This window comes from Sminthopsis crassicaudata, chromosome 4, assembly GCF_048593235.1.
Source record: "Sminthopsis crassicaudata isolate SCR6 chromosome 4, ASM4859323v1, whole genome shotgun sequence".
NCBI lineage: Eukaryota > Metazoa > Chordata > Mammalia > Dasyuromorphia > Dasyuridae > Sminthopsis > Sminthopsis crassicaudata.
In genome coordinates this window covers 168,572,023-168,596,423 of record NC_133620.1, presented here as the reverse complement: position 1 = coordinate 168,596,423, position 24,401 = coordinate 168,572,023, and the positions used below count along the sequence as shown (strand labels likewise).

At 32.7% G+C, this 24,401-nt stretch overlaps 1 protein-coding gene across 4 annotated transcripts in view; it reads left to right on the top strand.

The window, feature by feature from the left end:
* L3MBTL3 (L3MBTL histone methyl-lysine binding protein 3) overlaps nt 1-24,401 on the top strand; it is a 144,685-nt gene that overhangs the window by 49,662 nt on the left and 70,622 nt on the right. For all 4 annotated transcript variants that reach the window (XM_074309862.1, XM_074309859.1, XM_074309861.1 and 1 more), the window contains exons 9-14: nt 641-732; nt 5,141-5,245; nt 6,739-6,874; nt 11,952-12,043; nt 16,516-16,667; nt 21,901-21,977. In XM_074309862.1, coding sequence (XP_074165963.1) covers nt 641-732; nt 5,141-5,245; nt 6,739-6,874; nt 11,952-12,043; nt 16,516-16,667; nt 21,901-21,977 — 654 coding nt within the window. The remainder of the gene's footprint in view (nt 1-640; nt 733-5,140; nt 5,246-6,738; nt 6,875-11,951; nt 12,044-16,515; nt 16,668-21,900; nt 21,978-24,401) is intronic.

Genomic DNA, 24,401 nt, shown 5'->3' with positions numbered 1-24,401 from the left:
CTTCCACTTCTCCTCCCCATTCACTCTTTTTGCTCTTGCTTTTCACCTCCATTACTCTCATATTTGCCTTCTGATCCTTGGACCCTTCCCTATTTTCCCCATCTGTAGCTTCAACCTTCTAACTTCACTTGCTTGCCTTTGACTGCCTGTCATGATACCTTACCTTTCAAGCCTTGTTTCCCACCTGCTTGTACTATTCAATATTCCAGGCAAACTCACTACGGTTTTCCACTTCCACACCTTTGCTCATGCTATTCTTTCTGTGTGGAATGCTGGTTTTTTCCCTCCTAACATCTTGATTTGGAGTTGTCATAGTCCTTTTAAGACTTAGTCCAAATGCTCTATGTTTAATAAAACCTTTTATGATACATTGACCAAAAGTGATATCTCCTGCATTCTTACTGCACTTTGCTTGTATGTCTCTTGTGGCACTTAGAACCTTTCCATCTTGTTAGCACGCCTATATTGTAAACTATTTGAAGTCCAGAACCATGTCTTTAGCATTTTAACCCTGCACAATCACTAACATAGTGCTTTATTCATAAATAGATGTTTAATAAGTATTTATTGAAAGATAATATATTGGTAACATTTATTCATATAGTTAAAAATAATAGTTAAATTTTACTTTCTTTTTTAGGTTTACCTCCTAAAGGAAAGAAAGCATGGTGTTGGGCTTCCTATTTGGAGGAAGAAAAAGCTATTGCAGTGCCAACTAAGCTTTTTAAAGAGGTATGGTGTTCCTTCAAGCCATGGAATTTAGAACTTAAAAGATAAAAGAGAATAGTCAGTGTTATTGAGAGCTGGAAGCGCGCATTTAGGGTTAACCCCTTTATTTTACAGATGGGGAAACTGAAACTAGCAGAAGTTGAGCAGTTTGTCCAAAGTCACATAATAAATAGTAGAGAATCAGGATTAAAAGTGAGATCCTGATATAAAGTTCTGTACTCTTTTATTGTACCAGATTTCTCGCAAAAGATTTCTTTCAGGGAAAAGAAACAAAAGTACTTAAATATAATAGTTGTATCTTCAGTTTCCATGGTGGTTTAGGAACTCTGACTTGGAATCATTTCCTTTCCAAGTTTCCTATTTCAGATTACATGATTCAGTCTTTCCCTCTTCCATTTTCTAAATGAATAAACTATGGGTTAGCAGTGTCATTTATTTTAATAGCAGAAAATTAATTTCAATGCTGAGGAGCTTCCTAATAATTAATCCAGTCCTCACTTCATGATGATAGTGGTAATGCATATTAACTAGTCAAGGGCAATTAATACCTCACTCCCAGAACATGCTCTAGATAGCATTTATGTAATACGTCATTATTTGCAAAGTATTTTACAAATATCTCATTTTTATTGTCACAACACTTTGTAAAGTAGAAATTATTATTACCTCAGTTTTGTGTATGGGGAAACTGAGGGAGGGAGAAATAAGTTTCTGAATCAGGTCTTCCTGACTTCAGGTGCCATCTAGCTGACATGACAATGGAAAGAGAGATATTCTTTGATTAGTGTTAATTTGTGCATAAGGTAAGATAGGAGTGATGAAATGGAGGTCTCAAGAGCAATAAAAGATCAATACTTCATTGATCTGGAAACAGTCCAGGAAAAGAATTTACTGAAAAGTGTTATATCCAAACTTAGAAGTCAGTCAGTCACAAGCATTCAAATTATCTTGTGCCAAGCACAAAAGTGAGGTGGTCCCTCATATAAAATAATTTTGGTTGTGCAGATACCAAGAACTAGGGCAATCAGGAAAGACCCATTGAAGGAAGTGCTGCTTCCTCTGAACCTTAAAGGGAGCCAAGGGTGAAGAGGAGGATTATTTCTAGATTAGAGTTAGGCTGGGCAAAGTTGGGGAGGCTACATATTGATAGAGTAAAGATGTGCAACTGGAAGTAGTGCAGTGAGACTGGAATGGAATATGTATGATATGGAGAATAATGTATAACCGGTCTTGAAAGACGGGCTCTGGCCAAATTCTTAAGAATTGTAAATCTCAAACAGAAATTTGTATTTTATTCTGAAGGCATTAGGGAGCCACTAAAACTTTTCTCTTACTGGTTCTCATATATTGGATTCTCATCCATTTTAGGGTGTTTCCATTCATAATTTTTGAATCAGAGAATTAGAGCAATCTTATAATTCAGATCAAAAACAGACTTTCAACACAAACACCCAAATAATTGAGGGAGAATAGCTTTAACCTCTATTTTTTGCTAAGCATAATTAGACATATTCTAATGTCTAAGTTAAGAAACTTTTTTTTAATGGCTTACAGAGAGAATTTGAGAATTTAGAATTGTACCAGAATTAATCTTTATATAAGCAAATGCTCTGATTTGAATGGGTAGGGGAATATTTTGGTACTTCAGTTTCCTTTTAGTTTTTACTGTGTTGTAAATAGACATAGGAAACTTGTGATCACATACAGATGAGTGTTTATAAAGCATTCTTAGAAAGTTTGTTTTTTTTATTTTTCTTCCCCCTTCCCTCTTGTTTGTTATTTTCTGTGGGTTTTCCCATTGAATTGTGTGAATAGTCTCTTTACTACATGAAGACCATGAAAGTTAAGGAGAATTTGCATGAAATTTCATATCAATTCTATAGTCTTAGGAGAATAAAAGAAAATAAGCATTTTCTTTTACATGTACATGCATTTACTAAGTGTTTTATAAATATTACCTTATATGATTTTTACCACAATCCTGGGAGATAAGTGTTATTATTATCTTTATTTTACAGATAAGGACACTGAAACAAATGGAGGCTACATGACATGACTAGGGTTACATAGCTAGCTTGTGTCTGAGGCTGGATTCAGCTCAAAACCCTAGTATTCTATATATTTCATTACCTAATTGCCTTTAGACAAAAACAGCAGTATTGTTGTTATTGTTCAGTCATGAAGTCATGTCTGATTCTTTGAGACCCTATATCCTTTATTGTCTCACAAAGTCTATCTTAACAAATGTTCATTGCTTCCATGATGCTATATATCCATCTTATCCTCTGCCATCCCTTTTTTTTCCTTTTGTTTCCCTCTCCTTTCCTCCCCCTTTTTATTAACTATGAGGACTACTCTATTTCCTCTAAGGGATTCTTGCCCAAAGTAGTATATGTAATGATCACCTGATTTAAATCCTCATATTTCTGTCCATTTTAGTATTTTGACATCCAAGATGTCAATGTTTAATGTTTCCATTTCTTATTCATCCAAATCCAGGCTACCTTGGTCATAGATCTTACATTCCACATTCCTATACAATATTGATCTTAACTATATTAGACCATTTGCACCTGAGATTCCTTTCAACTTTAGCCCATCTACTTCATTAGTATTGGAGCTACTTGTAGTTGTTCTCCAATTTTTCCCAGTAACATGTTTGGATGCCATCCACCCTGAGGGGCTCATCTTTTGTAGTTTTAATACTGTGCAGGGGTTTTCTTGGCAAAGATACTGGAGTAGTTTGCCATTTCCTTCTCCAGTGGATCACTTTTTGTCAGAACTTTTACTATGATCTCTTTGTCTTAAGTAACCCAGCATGGCACAGCTCATAGTTTCATTGAACTATACAAGCCCTTCTGTTATGACAAGACATTGATCCAGGAGGGAAAATAGCAATATAAGGGAGAGATAATTCTGTTGCATTGAGTTACTGATGAGAGAAGTATTCTTGGGATGTCAAATTTAGATGATAAAAGATTATAATAGGGGCTTGAAGCCATAGGATTGAGCTAAATGGAGACAGATAAAATTCAACCTTGCTGGACTGGACTACTTAATTTAGGATTAGAGTAGAGGAAGAGAAAGTGGCAGGCTAGAGCTTACTATTGTCATCTGTGGAAGACAAGTTAAAGCCTTGAAAAAAAAAAAAAGAGACTATTTTGGGTTGGGGATTTTGGTTGTGGATTCCCACTAATTCTTTGATTTGGAAAATGGGTCTCACTCCCAAGGCAAAGGGACTGGAGAAATTCTGGCAAAGGCTTTTTAGCTCTGGAATGTGGAAGCAGGGACAGCAGGTGAAAGATAGCTTTATTTAACCCAGATTAGGGAAGAAGAGTACATTTAGGATGGCTGGCTATGCCCATCGTGCTTCAGGGAAATTTATATTGGAAACCTATCACTCCTTTTTTGGTGGAATATGTATTTCATACTATTATGGTGTATCTCACATTCAGAATAAAAAAAAGTATTTAGGGATACTAAAAGGGATAAAGACTGATTTCATACAATCTTTTAAAAGGTGCATTGTAAATTTTAAAAATCTTGGGACAGCTTGATGGTGCAGTGGATAGCTCATCAGCCCCGAAGTCAGGAGGGCTGAGTTCAAATCTGGCTTCAGACAGTTAACACTTTCTTAGCTGTGTGATGCTGGGCAAGTCACTTAACCCAATTGCCTCAAAAAAAAAATTAAAAAAAATATATTTTACTGTAGAAGGTGATCAGCTTAACAACAATGTAAACTATATAATAGTGTTTTTCATCATTATGGTAGACTTTTGCTAAATGAGATTTGTTGGAGCACTATTACTCAAAGTGAGAATAATGAAATTATTTGAAAACAATAAACTGAAAAATAAAGACGTAAAATTTGTTTTTGTTTAATAGTTTGTGCTTTGGTATAAATAAATAACTCATGAAAATTATTTGCCAGATTTACTGTCAGGGATGTGGTATGTAGAATTGCACATAGTAATGATTAGCAAATACTAGGATCAGTAATCCATTGCAATATAATTTGCTTTAAAACAGTAGAAAATTATATAAACTTTATAGACTTTCACTTCATAATAAATTAACTTGCTTTGCCAGAAGACTTTTTCCTTCATAAGCATTTCTACTATGATTTTTCTGTCCTTTATTTACTTCTCCCAGTATTTTATGTTGTTATTGGCTTTTAAGATTAAATATTAACACTACAAAGTGTATGTGTGTATCTTTATCTATCTGTCTATCTATATCTATGTGTATCTGTTTTACCAGTTTATTGCTCAAAAATATTTAATCTAGATATTAAATTTCCAAATGTTTTTCCCTAAGATGATATCTTATGCAAATGGATCCTTTCACTTTTTCATCCTAAAGCATAGTAGTGTATTTTAAATATTAAAATTGTTATCTTTTCATTTTCTAGTACCAATCCTTTCCCTATAACAAAAATGGATTCAAAGTTGGAATGAAGTTAGAAGGTGTGGACCCTGAACATCAGTCAATGTACTGTGTTCTCACTGTTGCTGAGGTAAAAACAATCTAATTCTGTGATTTTTTTAAAAAAAGAGTTTATAAATATAGTATCTTAAAATAGTAAATCAATGTGAATAACAGATCAACTTTATATCTTTTTAAAAGTTTTTCAGAGTAGACTTTATAGAAAGCATCAGCAAAAGATTTCAACCCTAAAAATATATTTTGTTAGACAGATTATAAGTATTTATATTTGAGTAATACTGCTTCTTTCCTGCCTTCTTCTTTCTCTTTTAAAAAAATCTTCTCTTTTATGTAATTATATTCAGGCTATATTGTCATTGTGACCCTGAATAAGTAAAGTTCTTCTGATATAATTACATTACTTTGGTTTCTAAAGATCAAACTGTTCTTTCAGTTAATTATTTGGTAAAGGCTTGACTCTTAGGAAAGTAGTGCAATGTCATATGATGCTTCTTAGAAGCAAAGTCAGTTAATTATGGTTCAATAAAGGCATATTTCAAGATTTTTCTGAACTATAGATAGGAAACCTAGGCTTATGTAAGATTAGATAATATTGCTATTACTTGTAGGTTCAGCCAGATGATTTTTTACTCACGCCCAAACTAGAAAGAGGGACTCAGGTTTTAATACATTAATTCCTGTATCTCCTTTTGATTTAGATAATTTTATTGTATATCCTCAGATTGCCTTTTCTTCCCATCCTTTTTTCAAGCTTCATTTTTTTTCCTTTTTCTGTGAAGGTTCATAGGTGCATACGTTTAAAGTTGGAAAGCACTTCAGAACCTGTCTAGTTCTTTCTCTTCGTTTTATTGATAAAGACTCAAGAAGATTAAATGGTTTTCTAAAAAATAAAAGTAGTAAGTGTCAGGGTCAGGATTTGAACTTATCTTTTTCTTTTCCTCATGTAGGCTTTAACATTCTTTATTTGCTAAATAAAGCCAGTTCTTTGTTTCAGGAAATCCATGTTTTCTAGGTTTAGTACAGCCTTTTCTACTCTTACATATAAATTGAAGAAAAGAATTGGCTAGTTTCTCCAAGTAGTTGTATCCAGGCCACATATTCTCTCAGCAGTTGTCTTTTAAAAATGCAAAAACTCTCATTATCTAGACAGTTCACAGAAGGTGACTGAACATCTACTAGAGGATATGCATTCTACAATGAAGAACTTGACCGTTTATATGGGTAATTTGCAAGGAGTGGAGATAGAGAGACTCTATCTTTATTTTCTCATAGTAGAAACCCTAATATCTTAATTTTCTCATGGTAGGAACCCTAAATTGTTTTTCACCTTGCATAACTATATGTAATTATTACCAATGCATATACACTACAGCCTACTTCCCTTCTGGTCAGCTTTGGTCCAAGGTTTTTATGACGTCAGTTATTTTTCTTTAATCAAAGTGGTTTTATTAGCATAGTCTGCATATTCATATGTAATATTAATGTTATATTTTAATTTGGCTGTATTGTGGACATAAAATTTTTGAATAAAAATTATTAACTGATATTATTTTCCATGTTTAGGTTTGTGGCTATAGGATAAGGCTTCACTTTGATGGCTATCCTGATTGTTATGACTTCTGGGTAAATGCTGATGCATTAGACATTCATCCAGTTGGATGGTGTGAAAAAACTGGGCACAAGCTTCATCCACCAAAAGGTATTATTAGACTTTTTGTTTACTATTATTATTATTAATACTTACTGTTATTTATTTTGTTGATATTACTATTTATATATTCTCTTCATTTCCAAATATATACCTTTACACTTCTATGCTTTGAGCATTCCCTTCTAGCAAAGAATAAAAAAAGAAAAGAAAAAAACTTAACAAAATTAATCAAAATATCAACTGTTGGATGTTCTATGCAAAATTACATGGCTAAATCTGTCCATTTCTGCCAAGAACTAAGAGTGAGGCATTTTTTCCATTGTGGGTCAAGAATTTCCTTCAGATTTTAAATTGACTATGATACCCCATCTTTATTTAGGTAATATCAATTTGGAATTCATAACAATAAAATTTGATAATTCACATGATATAAGCTTAGATTAACATTAAAATGAGAAAAGTTTATTAAACAAATTGTGATATAAACAAAATATTTTAAAATATTAATTAAACTTTATATTATTTAAATCCATTGTTTTAAGCATATTGATTTTTTTTTGGAAATTAATTCTATTTTAACTACCTTCAATTTTGTGCCATCTAAAAATTTAATAAGCCTTCATGAAGGTCATTAACCAAAATATTAAATAGAACATGGCCTAAGATGTAAGTTTACTAAGCCAAAAACCAACCAGCTTATTTGTTAGCTAGATAAATAAAACTTATATTAGGTATTTGCTACATGTTAGGCATTGTGCTAAGTTCTGAAGGTAAAACACAAATGAGCAAGAAAATTCCTAAGATTATCATGGGGAAAAGGTGGGGATAATGATGAGAGTACAGGCATCATGATACAGTGTTATCTAGAAAATGATGTTGCAGACTTGAATCTATACAAGAGAAGTTGAAAGCTGTCCAGAGTCCTGGAATCCAAGATTCCTCTGGAAACTTGAAGGGGATCGTGGCTGGATTATGATATGGATATAGCTGAGAGATATCTCCATCATATAGCAGTGTTCCAAATGTTCTGAACAATTTTTAAATTACTTTATTTCATATATGAAATATTAAATTTCAATTTGTTCAATTGTGTTGAAAACTCCTATACTGTCCATTGGGTCTAAAATAACATGTTATGTGTACATGCATGTGTGTGTTGTGTGTATGTGTCTTTAAAGAAAGGTCTGCCCTATCTTTAAATAATAAATAGTTTTGTTAACTTAAAATGTTTTTAAGTTCATGGTAAGTTATCTCAAACAGTGCCAGGTAATAAAGAAAAATCTGTATAAGGACCATCTATTTGTATGTTTATTAAAATCAACTTATAGATAACCTTAGAGTTTGTCAGAAACAGATTTCTCTATAATTACCAGTGGTCTCTTAATTGCCAAATCCACAGACCCCTTTTTTTTCATCCTTTTGACTGTGTGTGTAGCATTTGATTTGATTTGTAATATTTGATACTTTTGTCCCTTTTCTGCATATTCTCTCTTCTCTGTATATTCAAGATACTACTTTTCTCATGTCTCTCTTTATACATGTGTGGAGACTTTTCAGTCTCCTTTCTGGATCATCATCTGTACTGCAACTCCTAATTGTATGTATACATGAAGGATCTCTCCTAAACTTTCTCCTCTCTCTATAGTCTTATTCTTGGTGACCTTATTAGTTTGTATAGGATGAATAAACACTTCCATGTAAAAGATCTATATATTCAGCCCTCGTGTCTCTCCTGTGCTGCATTCCCGTATCACCAACTAAATAGGTTGAATTCTGTGTCTTCCTGGTATTTCAGCTCAGTATGTCCAAAACAGAACTATTAATCTTCTTCCCTTCTTCCCCTCTCCCAATTCATTGTTGACAGTACTGCTCTCCTAGTCATTCAGGTTTGCAGCCTCAGAATCATTCTTCATGTTTCTTGCTCACTCTCCATATCCAGATGGTTGCCAAGATTTAATGATTCTATTCTTGTGACATCTCTTGCCTATGGCCCTTCTGACATCTTGTCTGACTTAGACCATTATGATAGCCTCCTAATTTATCTTCATGCCTCTCGTTGCTCTTCTATCCAATCTATATTCCACACATTATTCCTTAAGCATAGGGGTGCCATGTCACTTGCTTGTCCAAGAAATTCCAGTGGTTCTGTATTACCTCTGAGATCAGACAACTTATTCTTGTTGACCTAAAGCCCTTCTGGCTTTCAATCTGGCTTCCTTTCTAGGTTTGCTATTCCCTTTCATACTCTTTATTGTGTTCTATACCCAAACTGGCTTACATGATATCACTCACATGACATTTTCTTATCTGTCTTCATGACTTTGCCCAAAAGAAAAAAAAAAGTGCCTGGAATTCAGTATTTCCTTCCTTCTGGTATTTTTTTTTTTTTTACTCTTTGGTTTCATTCAAAGTTTAAATCAAATGCTGCCTCTTTAGAGCTCTTCCATTTACTGCTAAAGTTTCTTCCCTCCCTACTTACTTTGGTTTTATTTATATTTACTTATATATGCAACTACTGATTTCCCTGACTTATTCTAAGTTTCTTGAGGAAGACAGCTTTATTGATATATTTATTCTTACCAGTGCTTGGCACAGTGACTCACCCATAATAAGTACTTGGTTGATACACAGCATCATTTCAGAATCATTTTAGAATTTTATTTGAAAAGCTGAGATGAAAGTAGCTTGCTTAATGCGGTGGTTCTTCTAAGCTAGGAAAAGACTACTAAATTAAGTCGGAGTCTAGCATTTGTTATGAAGTGAAATATTCTTGAAAATAAAAACCAAACACTCAAAGATTTCAAATGCTATTGTCAGAAAGCAGTCTTCTGCTCTCCACTCCCAAGGCTAATTCCTAGAAAAGGCTCTCTCATAGACAACCACTCCAAAAAAATACTCCTACTTGTATCCCATCTCCATGCCATTCCATATTTCACAATCTTATTTAAGGTGGAGTTAAGTCATTTTTCTACTTAAAAATGATTAGTGGTTCTCTATTGCCTTTATGCAAAAAACAATTTCAAAAAAATAGCTAACATTTACATAGTACTTTATTCGCAGAATATTTCATTGTATTATCTCACTTGATTTTCATAGCAACTCTGGGAAATAAGTGCTATTTTTAAACCCATTTTAGACACAAGGAAACTAAAGCAGAAAGAGGTTCCATGACTTTGCAAGGATCACACAGCCAGGAAATATCTGAGGCCATTTCTGAACTCAGGGCTTCCTGACTCCAGGCTCATTGCTCTGTACACTGTCCCACCTAGCTCCCTCAAAATTGTGTCCTAAGTCAAATTTTTAATAAATTTAAATTTATTAAGGAATTGTTGCTTAATGAAACTTGTCAGTGGTTCTTTTTTGTAAGGCAAAATTCTTTTGCAAAACAAATTAATCATCTTTTATTTATTTATGAATTTTTCATTTTAAGTATTACAAAGTGAGCACATTTGAATGAAAACATTTTAGAACAGTATTGTGCTTTGTCTTGATCTAGATCTAGCTATTTCATATGGTTTTTCTGATAGACTTTGTATTCCCAATTGAGTGCCAACAGGATTTTCTGTTTAAATTCAGAGAGTTGATATTTTCTTATTACTTAATGCCAAAAGACCATGTTACTAAATTTGTTTTGTTTTGTTGTTTTTTTCTGGAATGTGTGTCTGAAGACTATTGATAATTAGTGAACAGGCCTTTCTTTTTAGAAAACAAAATGTGAAAGAATAATTATACAAAGCTGAACTCAAATGTTGAAAATTTTTTTAAAAAGAAGAAAGGTATGAACATTAGATAAAATTAATATTTCTACAGGGGAAACATTAAAATACAAAAACCACTGGAGTTTTTTTGTTTGTTTGTTTTTTCTAATACTGCCTTCTGAACATTAGTGGAAGTAGAAATGCCCACACTGGCGGGAAAAATAAAGTGAAATAGCCAATTTCCTCTTTTAGGAAATGCTCACATCAGTGGTATTCAAACATCAAGCCAAGAATATTACCCCTGGCACTTAAGAAACACAGTTATTGGATGCATTTTATTAGGTTTGAGCTGGCCATCCTTGCAATAATAGACTATGACCATTAGTGGCTCAGTGAATAAAGCACTGGACTTGGAGTCAGAAAGACCCAAGTTCATCTGGTTTCAGAGGTTTACTACCTATGTGATCTGGGCAAGTCGAATAACCTCTGCCCTTGGTTTCCTCCTCCATAAAATGGGAATTAAAATAGCATTACCCTTCAGGGTTATTGTGAATATAAAATAAGATAATACTTGTAAAGAGCTTTGCAAACCTTAAAGTGCTATGTGAATACTTGCTGTTATTATTTTGCATTATTTTACTTTTTTTAATCATTCCATTAGTTTCTATATTGTGCAAATTACTTTCTTAACAGAAAAAAAATTTGGCATAGTGCCTTGTATCCAATAGGAGCTTGTTAACAAATATTCTCCCTTCATCCTTCTCAGCAAACCATAGATCTTAATTCTTCCTCTTCAATAAGCTTTTGCTGAGAAATTATTCATAAAACTAATGAAGAGCTTGTAAAAAAATGACAATTACACTTTTATTATCTTGCTATTTTTTGTAGCTGTTTAGAATGGGAAAAATATATTTGGAGCAAATATTAAACTGTATGTTTGATTCTACTTGCTATGTTTATAAAAATCCATGATTGAACTGAAGATATGTCTTGTTGAATATTTTGATTTAAAAAATTCATTTCATGTGTATAGAAGATAATATTGAAAGTCAATGAAGTTCTGTTTTGTCTTTTAGAGAGGCTTTGTGTGTGTGTGTGTGTGTGTGTGTGTGTGTGTGTGTGTGTGTGTGTGTGTGTATTTTAGGGGAGATATAAGGAAAAGAATGGTACACTTGAAGTCAGAAGAAGATGTAGGCCATTACTAGCAGAATAATATAGACAATTCACATAATCTTTCTAGCTTCATTTTGCTAATCTGTATAGTGGGGTTAATAATATCTATAATATTTGGTCAAATCAGATAACATGCTTAAAAAGCACTTTGTTAACTTGAAAACCATAAGTATTATTATTGGCAGGTCAATTGAAGAACATTTTGAATTGAATTTTGTAAGGTAAAGTTAATTTATCTTAACATGTATTTTTAGGATATAAAGAAGAGGAATTCAATTGGCAGACATACCTTAAAACATGCAAAGCACAAGCGGCTCCAAAGTCCTTATTTGAAAATCAAAATACTGTAAGTATTTGTCAGTGTACCTCATTAGGAAGATTGATAATGTGTTTTCTAGAAAAAAAGATGCTCCAAAATCATAACAAGGAACTGTGACAACTTTTATTGCTTAATATTTAGTTAGTATGAGAGCTATAGTGAAATTATTCCTGTATAAAATTATACAATTACAATTTTATGTTGAAAGATGTTTTAGAAGGCAGTATAGCACAAGCCCTGATGCCTTTTCTACTTGGAAACTGTCCATTATTTTGTAGGATTCTTTGTGAACAACAATTTAGGTTTACTAGGATATTCTTGATAGCTATTATATGCATATTAGCTGTGATATCTGTTAGTTGAGTACATGATGAATCTAGGATAATGTTCAGTTATCAGGGTAGGTAAGGCTCAGTACTTGGTGTTTATATAAAGACAAACAAAACTGTCCCTGCTTTTCAGAAGTTTGCATTCTTCTGGTGATACCTGTAAATGGTGAGTAAATACAAGCTAATTTAAGGGAGAAGAGAGCTCTGATCACTGATGAGGTCAGGAAAGGTTTTGAGGAAAAGATAAAACTTGATCCATCCAGAAAGAAGCAAAAGATTCAAAGAAGAAAGTAAGGAGGGAGAGTGTTGCATACATAGGAGACAATCTTCATTTTAAGGGCATAAAGACAGGAAAATGAGATACCAAGTTGGTAGGCCAGGCTTAAACAGTTGCATGAAAAATGATTTCATGGTAATGTGGTCTGGAACACATTGTAGAGAGCTTTAAATGCTAGTTTTTGCTATTTGTCATTTATATAGAAGCAATAGGGATCTAGGGAAGATTCTGTTCAGAGGAGTGACACTGTCAGAATTTTGTTGATTTGGGATATGTAGAGTGTGATTTGGAGAGAGTTTGAAAATGAAGAAATAAACTTGTTTGAAAGTTACACTAGTTCAGTTAGGAGGAGATGAGGGCTTGGAACAGAATCTGTGAATGTGAGAGAAGACAGACACAAGAGCTATTGTGTAAGAAGCTGTGATATGACTTGACAACAGATTAGAGGGATTGAGGGAGACTGAAGGGTCAAAAAGGACTTTGAAATTATATAAGTGAGTGACTAGGGCTTGGTGGTTGGTGCTCTTAATGATTGAAAGAATTGGGGTGAGTCAGTTTTAAGGAGAAAAATATTGATTTCTATTGTGTGAAAAAGCGCGTGAAATTGTCAGTTTTTTTTTTTTTTTTTTTTTTTTTTTGATGTTTCACTGATTTTTTTTTTATTATTATATATATATTTTATAATATTATCCCTTGTATTCATTTTTCCAAATTGCCCCCCCTCCCTCTATTCCCTCCCCCCGACGACAGGCAATACCATACATTTTACATGTGTTACAATATAGTCTAGGTACAATACATGTGTGTGAATATCATTTTCTTGTTGCACAATAAACATTAGAATCCGAAGGTACATGCAACCTGGGCAGACAGATATTAGTGCTAACAATTTACATTCGCTTCCCAGTGTTCCTTCTCTGGGTATAGTTATTTGAAATTGTCAGTTTTAAGGAGAAAAAATAGTGATTTCTATTGTGTGAAAAAATCAGCCAGTGGAGTTGTCCAGCACCCAATTATTTGGAAATAATGTTTAGGAGAGATATGAAGACAACTCTCATTGTTAAAAAGAGTCATTTTCCACATTGGGGATTCCCTACACCACTGAAATCACAGTTCTAGTTCTTTGTAGATTTGGATATTCTTTGCATAGAGATCATAGTTGAATCAGTGAAATGAGATAAGATCACTGAATGTGAATAGAGAGAAAAGAAAAAAGAATTTAGGAAAGATTCTAAAAGAATGCCCATGCTTTGGGAATGGGAGAGTAACAAAAAAAAAGAAGTGATTGGACAGGTAGAAAGAGATCTGGGAGACATCACTGCCATGGAAGCCAAACTGCCATAGAATATCTTGGAGAAAAAGATGGTCTGCACTATCAATAATGGTAGAGAGGTCAAGTAGATTTAACACTGAAGTCACTAAGAACCTTCAAGAGAGCATTTCTGTCAAGTGATATGGTTAGAATATAGATTGTGAGGTGTTGAAAAGTGGTTGCAAGTGCATGTTTTGGAGGAAGTTAATGTAGTTAGTGCATTCAACAAGTTTGACTATGAAGGACAAAAAAAGACGTAAGATAATAGCTTGAGTTCGGGTGAAAGTGTTTTAAGAATTGGGGAGATATTTGACATTTTTATAGACAGTAGGAAAGAGAAAAGAGCCTGTATATATGGAAATATTGGTTTTCCATTTCCTGCTGTCTATAAATGGGCAAGAAGGATTAAGGCCACTTCAGGAATGATGGACCAGAAAAAAGGGAGATGAGGTAGACTTGGAGTTTGTAATGAAAATAAAGAAGTTTGGGAGAAAAATGAAGATAGATATGAAAGGATGGGAGTTTATGATCAGAGAGAGAATTGAGAGTTCACGATCATAGATCTAATGTAGTTATGAATATTAGAACTATAATGTAGTTGTCATGAATGACAGATCAATTATTACCATCCCTGTGACTGGGTGAGATGAAATGATAGTATAGGTCATGGGCTCCTTGTCCAGACTACAGGACACAGTCTTTAAATGCAAATGTAGGAAAGAATAAGAATCTTCTTTTGCATTAATTGGAAGTGTGATATGGTATAATGAGATGATTGGACTAGAGTCAGGCTAGGCCTTCATCTTAGCTCTCATCATTAGAATGTAGGCAGCTTCTAGCAAGTCAATATCTATGAGCCCCAGTTTCCTTTTCTATAAAAAAAAGAATAAAAATTCTTAGTTTACTTTGTACCATCCCTGTGTAAAAAAGAGCTCTGTGACTTAACCATGATATAAACTTGTCACTCATAGGGTAAGATGAAGTCAAAGACTATTATTTTTTTCCATCTTGTCCTTATTCAGGACAATCCTTTGTTTCTTGATCCTGTAACACTTTACATTTAACCAAGAGATTCAGGGTTTGCATTGAAATCAGAGTATTCAAACATTCAAAAAGCATAGTTCCAGTGATATACCAGTCTTCATTATCCCTGTACCCACCACCATTAACCATTTTTCCAACCAGCATATGGTACACTTTAAGGGTTCTTTGAGAATTTTAAAGAGACAGTAAGGAAACTGTTAACACATTGCTAACAGTGGAACAAATTATCTGATCCAGCTGATGATAGACTGATTCAAGTAGAGCCCTAGAGAAGGAAGAAGAGAGGCATTTCTCAGCTCAGTGGAGCTGGAGGAAAGCCAGACTATTATATGTGAAGATTTTTACCAAGATCACAGCCTAATTGTTGAAATGTAAATCTGGCATAGACAGCAGACACTATTTTTTTAAACCACTGAAATCCATTTAAGTAGAAAACAGCTATGCTGGAAGATGCTGCACCATGCTTCTTGATCCCTTTTTGGTTCATTGCCTGTGAGTTTCAGCAAGGATTTTATTTATTGTCTCACTAAATTCTGTTGTCCTATAATTTAATGTATGCTTTTCATATAAGTGATAACTTTCTCTCTTTGCTAAAATTACTGTTATGTTGCAGCACTCAAATATTTATGGGCAGAAATGTGCAATAAATAATTTTGTGATATAATTCCTGTAATAAAAACTTAGGTAGAAATGTTACCAGGATAGCAGTAGAAGTACATCCAACTTTAATGTCTAGTTCATCAATTCAGGTAGCATTTATTTTATATGGTTACAAAAATATCATTTAAAATTGCTTTGTACATTGAAGTTTCCCTAATTCTTCATTATGGTTATAGTAAAAAGGAACATGCGATTTATAGTTAGAAGGGGCCCTAGAGATAACTTGTTCAACTCATTGTGGGAATAAATATCTATTTTTGCATAATGAGGTTACAATCTGATGCCTTTATTTGTCATTTCTAAAATTTCCTCTAAGACAAAGGAGAAGGAGTAAGTGAGAAAGGACTGAAGAATCATTTAATTGTTTTCCACATGTCAATGCTGCTTTTAGGAAAGAAGTCCTATGTTAGACTTCATAAAATACAGGAAAATAAATTTTCATTTTTACTGTTTCTCTCTCTCTCTATTCTTCTTCTTCTTCTTCTTCTTCTTAATGAATTTGGGACTGATGCTTTCTTAACTTTATAACAGACGCTACTGGTTAAATTCTTTAGTCATGAAGTAGAAGAGTTAATTAAACCTTATGGGGCAGCAAGTGTATACATTTAGCCTTACTACCACCCCATTTTTGCCAACTGAACTTACAAGCCACAGATGATAAAAAATAAATATATCATTTTAACTCCTGGTGCATCTAAAAGCTTTGGTTCAGTGGCTGAAGACCTAGTTGACTTCTGATAGTGCTTTTTGAGGAACAACCATGCTATAACATGAGCACCTCATTTAATGAAGGTATAAATGGATTGATTGCATTGACAGGAGTAATCTTGACCTCAGGATATATTTTATTGTTAATTAACTCTTTGTTTCTGAGTAGACAGTGATCCCATCGGGTTTTCGTGTGGGAATGAAACTTGAAGCTGTGGACAAAAAGAATCCTGCATTCATCTGTGTTGCTACAGTAACAGATATGGTGGACAATCGGTTTCTGGTTCATTTTGACAACTGGGATGAGAGCTATGACTATTGGTAAGGTTTGCTTTTTACTCCTTTTTGCTATTAGAAAATTACCTTGTGCATAACTAATTTATGAATCCATTATAGATGAATGATGCCTGAAGACACTTGTTATTCCCAAGGGTCCAGTGGGAAGAAATGGTCAAGAAGATAGTATTCCTTTGGGAATGTTTCCTCCCATCTCTCTATCAAGGTGCCTCTTAAGTTCCTCCTAGGTGCCAGGCACTTTATTAGGTACTAGAATGGGCACATGATAAGCACTTAAATGCTTGTTGTTTGTTTTTTTTGAAGGGCAGAATAAATTATCACATCAAAAACAATATTTATTTAATAAACAGTATTCAAAATAAAATATTTCAACAATTAATATAACAATAAATAATATATTTAAAATAATAATTGAACTTTTAGATAATGTTAAAAAGAATAGAATTTTGGCTTTCTCAGTTTTGCCTCATTTTCAAAATGTGAAAAAAATAAAAGTGAAAAAGAAAAAGTATTGAAAGCAGAATTTTTATGGTTTTTTATTGTATTTAAGTTTTTTTAAATGATTGAAATAGTAGCATAAACAGTCATTCTTTCTGTATAACATTCACCAACATTTTGTACTTGGGGGTAAAAAATGAAATTTCTTTACTTCTGCTTTTGTAACTGTAAAGATAACTTAAAACTTGATAATTTGCAAAGTTTCTTTGAACATATTCTTTTGTAAATAGTAACTATGAATATTAAGAATCATTGGGATTTTTTTTTCCTCACAGAGAATAAAATATATTCCATGTTTTTTAACTTTGTCTTCCCCTCCCCCAACCTGCAATTAAGGAACATTTTATTAAAAACAGTTTAAATGCTTGGAAGATATTTGCAGTGTTATTTGCTATTTCACCCTTTGATCTTTGAATTGTGGAAAGATAGCATTTATTTTTAGCTGTATAAACTTGGTCACCAGGTGTGTAATTGAGGTTACAAATTGGATTGCTTTCCTTGATCTAAAGTACTTTTGTAAACTAGGAGATTATTCTCAGAATTTAGTCAGTGATCTCATTGATGAGAATGTGGTGGTGTTTTTTTTAAAACCTCAGTGAGAATTACTTTATCTAAAGCAGAAGCTTATTTTTTTAGTTAGAAATATATATATATATATATATATATTACCTTTGTAAGTAAAAGACCACTTTATTTAGTGTCAAAGGCAAGTTTGTTCCTCTAATGGAAAGTAGTCATTCTGAATTGAGGTGATACTTGCATTCCGTGATAGGAAGCCAGTGAACAAAAGAGTTTAGGTTCCGAAGACTTAGCATACTGTGTTTTTACATTATCAAGGGACTGTATGTCATGACATCACCTCCCTGCTGTCATTTTCCTTTTCGAGAATAAGAACAAATACAATCTTAAGAGACAAAATTTTCTTTTGAGGTGAGGTGAATCCCAACATTCAATATGAATCTTAAATGCCTGGAAATTAGAGTTTTAACAGTTTGAAACATATTTCTGCTGTCCTTTTATGCCAACAAAAGTATATCTTGAGTTAAGAAAATGTACCTAAGACTGAAATAACATTTCTTCATCAATTGAAAGTGGGCTTATTGTCTGTCAATAGTATTCATTTGAATTTTAGTTTCTTGTATATGAATAACATTTCATTTTTGCTAACTGTTAAATTTTGTATATTTGGCACTCATACTTGGCAGAATGACATTTGGATCACATACTAATCTATGATTGCTACCCATCATTTTTTTTTTTATATTGAGCACTATAACAAAGAAATAACTTGGTATTTTCAGATGTAAAGGAATGAGGAGCTAGAATAAAAAAATGGAGAATATCACATTGATTAAACATTTAATCCCTGTCTAATCAAAACTCTACTTCAAACATTTATTCTTTTGACTAGAATTTCTTAGAATTATTAGAACAATTGTTTCCTCACTTGGCTATTTTTTTTAAGGAGCATAAAGCTTAAAACAACTGAGCATACTATGTGCTAATGTAGTAAGATTAAGTTCAGTACATATTTATCCTCTGAGTGAGTTGAGATATGGGAACAAAAGTAGGTCTGTGAAAAAGGAAGCTATAATAGTGATGTTGCCCATTTAACATATTGCTTCTAAACTACCGTGCGAAATTGGCCAGATATATAACTTATTTGTATCTTTGATTTCACACATACTAGTTGTCTTTAACCTACCTATGGTGTTGTTGAGTATTTGTAATGTGCTCTGTTGCTCAGAACTCTGGGAAAAAACACTCTTGAAATAATAGTTTACTATTGTGAGAGGCCTGAGTGGATTATCTGGGACAAGTAATTTAAAGATAAGGATATATAATGAATGTATAGGACTTTTTTTTTTCCTATCTCTTTGTAACTTGTCACATATCTGTCACTGGAAGTTTTTGTAACTGTAAACAAGAGAGTAGGTATTTAAAGATAAAGATCGTTTTATGTGCAGTCCTTTCTTGCCTAAACACCCAGTAATATGTTTCTCCTTTTTCCAAATAATGTTGTTCACTTTCATGTCTAGCCATAATTTTAAATCACTAGATTCCATTTTATTATCTGTGTGCTTCAAGAAGATTTTTGTAAGTCTTCTTGAAGATAATTCAAGCAATTCAAGGTATAAAATTTATTATATGTCCTTAAGAATACAAAAGCCATAAAGTCAGAGGCCTCAGCCTTATTTACATTAATAAATAATGCAAACATCTTTTTTTGGTAATATTTCCATTTATGATCACTAGATGGGGCTAAGAGATGATTTTTTTTGCTCCTGCAAGATGGATTTTGTAACCTGCCTGTGAAATAAAGTGCTATTTGCTGATAGGTTTTTGGTTCTTTTCCCCACCTTTTTATTGCTTTATTGAAATGGTTTCATTGTTTAAGTAGAGACAATCATCAAATGATGGGGATTCTGACAGTCTTACATATAATCAACCTAGGGTAGGAGTAGGCCAAATTTTGAAAATGGATTTTTTTATTGATATCTTTTGCTTTTATTTTGTCTAGATCTCCCTCCTATCCTTCCTCTCAGAGAGTCATCCATTAATAACAGAAAAAAAAAAAAAACAATTTTTAAAGATAGGAAGAAAAATTGATAAAAACTCATAAGCACATCAAGAAAATATAATTTTACATGCAATGCCCCATGACTTTGGACCCTGATGTCTTCTGAGAACAGAAAGAAATGATTCTCATTTATTTTTGTTGAAATAATCTCATTTCTTTTTTTTTTATTATTTGTATTATTTTTACAACATTCATTTCGATTGTTTATGGTGGTTGTTCTTTCTGTTGTAATAATTTTTATTGATTTTATGACCCAGTATACTTCACTTTGAATCACTTCATGTCTATCTTCATAGTTCTATATTCATAATGTTCTTTACTTCTTATAACACAGTAATATTCTATTACATTCTTGTATTACAAATTGTTTAGTTATTCCTCAGTGGATAGGCATCTACTTTGTTTCTAGTTTTTTACTACCAAAAACAGGGTTGCTATAGATATATTGACTCATATGGAGCCCCTTTGTTCCACCCCAATGATTGCCTTAATATAACAGTAGAATCTCTGGGTCATAGGATAGGGACAGTAATCACTTTATTTGCAGAATGCCAAATTGCTTTCCAGAGTGGTTGCACAAATTCATAGTATATAGTTATTAGTATATTTATTATTTATTAGTATACTTGTTTTTCCGCAACCTCTTTAACAGTGGTTGTATCTATCTTTCATCATTTATTTATTTATTCAAAACTTAAATACAGAATAGAAAGAGGAAAAAAAAAACAACTTTGCCATATACATAGCAGAACATAGGAGAGGATTCAATATATAAAACAACACAAATTTCCATTTCAAGAAAGGCTATATAATAAACACTACACAATGTTTTTAGAGCTGTCAATCTTTTCTTTGCTTCCTTGTAGGTTTTCTTTTGTCTTCTGCTTTGCATTTTTTACTTTATTCTTTTTTTCCCCTTTCCTCTTCCCTCCCTCCCAGATGGCTATAATTAAATGTGGATATATTTATATATACATATACAAACATATGCTTATATGCATACTTTATATACACAAAAATAAATATATAAATGTCTGTAGCCTATACATATATACATATACATTCATATACGTCTTTGTAAGATGCTTGTTTATCCTGTTTAACATCTTCCTTTATAAGTCCAAATCTTTCCATATTTTTTCAAATCCATAAACATCTTACACCACAACAATATCTAACTTGTTACTGTCTAATTATTTTAAATAGTCTAAAATAATATTGATTAATTTGGCCAACATAAAGTATAGCATCTTACATAAGATATAGCATCTTTTATCATATTTGTCAATTTACTGAGTATGAAGTAAAACCTCAGGGTTGTAATAATTTAAGTTTCTCTTATCATTAGACACTGGAACATTCTTTCATATGTTTGTTATTCCTTTTTATTCCCTCACTTTTCAGATTCTTTTTGTCTTCTTCCATTAGATTGTGAGCTCCTTGATGGCAGAGTTCAACTTATCTTTTGTCTTTCTTTATGTCCTTAATGTTAAGCACAGTACCTTGCATATAGTAGGCACTTAATTATGTTCCTCCCCCCCCCACATCCCAGATATTGACTTGTGTTTGTATCAAGTTTATGAATTATTTATTTTTAAATGGATGACATATTTTACTTCTAATTTTAAAAAGGATTATTTAGTTTTTATAAACTCTGGAAGACTGGAAGATCCACTACATATATTTTTTTTAAAATCAACTTTTATTAAGTACATATTATGTGCTAAATACAGGGAAATTAATAGAAAAGACAAGACAGTCCCAGTCCTCAAAGACTCACTTTCTATTAGGAAGCAAGAACTTGAGTTAAACTACAGGACAGATTGAAAAGACTAGAATTCTTATGAGTGCCCCAGCAGGGTAGTTGGCAAGGTCCAGGGATCACTCAGGCATACTGGCAGGACAGATAACTGTATCTTGTGTACTGGAGACCATAGAAGTAGGGCACATGATAATTCCTGTCTCATCAGTTCTGGCCTAGGTTGGAATGAAGAAAGTGAAATATTCAGGAGAAATACTAAGGGGTAGTCCACTCTGCTGTTCTCAATCAGGTCTTATGCTGTGTTTCATTAAAACTTTTTAAAACTAGGTTGACTGTGATAAATGAGAATTATTCTTTTTAAATGGTCTAGTATGTGAATTCGTTTTTAACAGCAGAATTTCATTATTTTCCTTCAGGTGTGAAGCAGCAAGTCCACACATTCATCCAGTGGGTTGGTGTAAAGAACATAGAAGAACTCTTATTACTCCACCAGGTTTGTACTCTCTTGTATATTGATTACTTTTCAAATAGCTGAAAGCAAAAATAGTATTAGATTTTGTCCGTGGAAGAAATAATTACATAGTTTTAAAAAAGAATTTAAAATTATATATGTATAATTTTTAAATTTCTGTAGCTCAATTTTATTCTTTAGATTTTATACTCATATGTATTGATTTTGAATCATCTAAATCTGGTAAATTAGATATAGGAATATAAATTTTAGAAAAATTAAGAAGGATTTATTATGCCTTTCCTATATCTTAGATTTTGCTGAATGTTGAGAATGTGTCCTGTCGTAGTGAATAGTGCTTAATGTGGAGTCAGGAGATATGGATTTGAATGTCACATTGGACTTGCTGTGTGATCATGGAGCAAATTATTTAACTTCCTAGAACCAATTTTTTTTCCTTGCTGAGGCAATTGGGGTTAAATAACTTACCCAAGATCACACAACTAGGAAGTGTTATGTCTGAGACCAGATTTGAACTCAGGTCTTCCTGATTTTAGGACTGGCGTTCTATGCACTACACCACCTAGCTGCCCCTCAAAACCATATTTGCTCATCTCTAATAATGGGGATAATACAGCTCTACTTAACATAGGGTCATTTTGAGGAAATTAATTTGAAAACTTTAAAATGCTATCTAATCTGTCATCTATCATCATTATCATCAGTGGCAATTTTAAAAACTGTGTGTATGAGTATGTGAGAGAGAGAGAATATGGTTCAGTAATAAAGAATAAGAGAGATTAAAGATTACTTCATTCTTAAACATCAAGAAAAAATGAGGACTTGGTAATGTGACAAATATCAAATAACATTATAAAAAATTAAATTTATAATATTTTTGCCATAAAGAGGAAAAAGGGCCCAGCACAGTGAACTTAGAGCTAGGATGGTCTGGGTTTTTAAATCCTGCTTTTGAGACAGACTGACTAGGTAACCTTAACTATTAACTTTTTTATTTAATTTTTTATTTCACTTAACTTTTCAGTGCCCCATATTTAGTTTCTGTCAAACTACTTCCAGTTTTCCCAGCAATTTTTGTGAAATGGTGAATTCTTACCTCAAGGCATAGATCTTTGGGGTTTATTAAACACTAGATTGCTATGATCATTTACTACTTTGCGTATTTATGTACCTAATCTGTTCCACTGTTGTATCACTCTATTTCTTAGACAATACGACATTATTTTGATGATGGCTGATTTGATTTGTAAGACACTTTGAGATCTGTTACTGTGAGACTAATTCCTTTGATGTTCTTGATCCTTTTGTTCTTTCAAATGGATTTTGTTGTTTTTTTCTAGTTGTCTAAAAGAGTTCTTTTGTAGTTTGATTAGTATGCCATTGAATAAGAAAATTAATTTGGATAAAGTCACTTTTTAATATATTGGCTCAGCATTTTTGTTGTTCAGTCTTTTTCTTTTCTGTCCTATATTTTATTAGCCATTTGGAGTTTTCTTTGCAAAGATCCTGGAGAGGTTTACCATTTCCTTTTTCAGCTCATTTTACAAATGAGGAAATTGAGGCAAACACGGTTAAGTGAATTGCTCAAAGTCACATAGCTAGTAAATTTTTGAGGCTAGATTTGAACTCAGGAAGGTGAGTTTTCCTGACTCTAGGCCTGGCACTTAATTCATTGCATCACCTAGTTGCCCTACAGTTTAGCCAATCTTTGAGCAATTACTATTTCTCCAGTTGGTTAGATCTGTTTTAATTTGTGCAAAAAGTGTTTTGTAATTTGTCTTAGGTTTATCTAGCTCTGATCAGGGAATGTAGGGGTCCCTCTAGTATAGTTTTTCTTCTCTAATTCATTTAATTTTTCCTTTAAGAATATTGATGTTATATCATTTGGAACATATATGTTTAGTATTGATATTACTTCATTGTCCATGGTGCCTTTAAGCAAGATATTGTTTCTCTGTTTATCCTTTTTAATTAGGTCATTTTTGCTTTGTCTGAGATTGTGATTGCTACCCCTGAATTTTTTTTTACATCAGATGAAGCTTAATAGATTCTGCTTTAGCTCCTTATTTGAACTCTGTGTATGTATATTTCAAGTATGTTTCTTGTAAACAACATATTGTTGGATTCTGGTTTCTAATCTATCTACTTCAGTTTTATGACTGAGTTCATCCTATTCACATTTACAATTAGGAATACCAACTGTGTATTTATCTCTAACATGTTTTCTTCTATTTATTTTTTCTTTTGCTTTTTATCCTTTTTTCCTCTAAAGTCTTGTTTTGCTTCTGATCACTGCTTTTTTTATATATGCCTTCCCTTATATCACTCTTCCTTCACCCTTTTTCTCTTATTCCTCCTTGCCCCTTTCCCTATTGGGCAAGATATATTTGTTACTAATTTGTATGTGTATGTGTGTTTTCCCCTCTTTGAATGGATTTAGATGTG